This window comes from Bison bison, unplaced genomic scaffold (genome assembly GCF_000754665.1).
Source record: "Bison bison bison isolate TAMUID 2011002044 unplaced genomic scaffold, Bison_UMD1.0 scf7180017864454, whole genome shotgun sequence".
Lineage (NCBI taxonomy): Eukaryota > Metazoa > Chordata > Mammalia > Artiodactyla > Bovidae > Bison > Bison bison.
The window spans coordinates 1,153,286-1,155,144 of NW_011495016.1; the positions used below are offsets into that span (position 1 = coordinate 1,153,286).

General features: G+C 37.4%; 1 protein-coding gene across 1 annotated transcript in view; it reads right to left on the reverse strand.

Moving 5' to 3' along the window:
• Positions 1-1,859, reverse strand: part of LOC105002500 (multidrug resistance protein 3-like) — a 72,020-nt gene that overhangs the window by 9,797 nt on the left and 60,364 nt on the right. Inside the window, exon 7 of the mRNA XM_010859134.1 lies at positions 361-564. Within this exon, the coding sequence (XP_010857436.1) occupies positions 361-564 (204 nt within the window). The remainder of the gene's footprint in view (positions 1-360; positions 565-1,859) is intronic.

A 1,859-nucleotide genomic window follows, 5' to 3' on the forward strand; every position in this document is an offset into this window, starting at 1 on the left:
TGTCAAATTTCTACAACAGAAAGCGTGGTAGAGCTCTTGAAATATTTCAAATAGAAAAAGCTATGGAGTCTAGGAATTCATGGAAGACAACAGGGCGCTTCATTTTGACTAGCGTAATGAGTCACAAATCATAATAAATCATTTCACATTCTAAAAAACTAACACAAACTCTGTATAAAATTTCCTATGAGTCATTGTACCAAGCTACACTCCTTGACCCTCCAAATGGATAATTCAAGGGACTTACCTAGCAAAGTTGGACAACCTGGAACCTCAAACATTATTAGCTTAAAGCTTTGAAGAAAGAACTCGGTGGCACGAAGTGAAGTTCGAGGGCACTTAAATTAACAGAGGCTTTACCTGTGGTAACCGCATGATAAACTCATAGGCGTTGGCTTCCTTCACAGCTTGCTGTATTTCATCCATGGTGACATTTCCACGGCCGTAACGGATATTTTCAGCAATGGTGGTAGCAAAGAGCACTGGCTCCTGACTCACCACTCCAATTATTTCCCTCAGATACTTTACATTAAATGTCCTAATATCCTGCCCATCGATGATAATCTGAAGAAACAAGATACTTCCATTAAATATTTTAATAAGCCATCTGACATTGAAAGCATTTGTTACCAAAAAAGCCTTAGCTAATATGTGATTCAAGTTGTACAGCAGAAACCAAGACACCATTGTAAAGGAATTATCCACCAATTAAAAAAAAATAACAATAAATGCAATGGATCCATACAAACTGAGTGAGCTATTTATTATTTTACCACACGACATGTAAATAAAATGGTGCTAATAAAAGTTTTTCTTTCCTTTTTTTGGCCATGCCACTTGGCTGGCGTGATCCTGGTTCTCAAGCAAGGAATCAAATCCAGGCCCACTGCAGTCAAAGTGCTGAGTGATAACCACTGGACGGCCAGGGGATTCCTGCTAATAAAGTTTCTTCATTAGCACTCACATAATATTAAAAGTCAGCACCAGTAATTTATATCTTTATTCCTTTAAAAGACACTTTTAACGGGATTATCAGCTATTTCTGCTTGCTGTGTTTACAAAGATCTTATATTTTAAATGCTTTAATCTTTTTTTAAAATTTTATTTAATTTTTAAACTTTACATAATTGTATTAGTTTTGCCAAATTGGGGTGTTTTCAACATTGGTACGGAGAAGGCAATGGCACCCCACTCTTGCCTGAAAAATCCCATGGACGGAGGAGCCTGGTAGGCTGCAGTCCATGGGGTCACTAAGAGTCGGACACTACTGAGCGACTTCACTTTCACTTTTCACTTTCATGCATTGGAGAAGGAAATGGCAGCCCACTCCAGTGTTCTTGCCTGGAGAATCCCAGGGACGGGGTAGCCTGGTGGCTACCATCTATGGGGTCGCACAGAGTTGGACACGACTGAAGTGATTTAGCAGCAGCAGCAGCAGCAGTGGTTAGAAATGGGAATTGGAAATAAAGAGCAATGTACAAGGCTAAAAATAAAGTCTTTTCTCTCTTTTGATTTTATTATCTTATGTATACTGTTTTTCATGGATGGAATATTCTCCATAAATGATTATATATTGAGTTATGTATTTTGGCATAACTATGAATTTTGCTTACCATTATTAAATCTGAATTAACTGTCCATTTACCTACCTAGTCTACATACCACTTTGATGGCATTATGATGTTTTACTCTACATAATATATCAATACCATAATGTACTTCAGCATTTCCCACCTGCTGAATATTTGGCTTCGTGCAAAGAACACTGAAGGACAATCATAGTAGAAGGACAGAATTACCAGACTGAAGAGTATGTTTTATTTTTTCTTCTCCAGTAATAATTGCTTAACTCATACAAT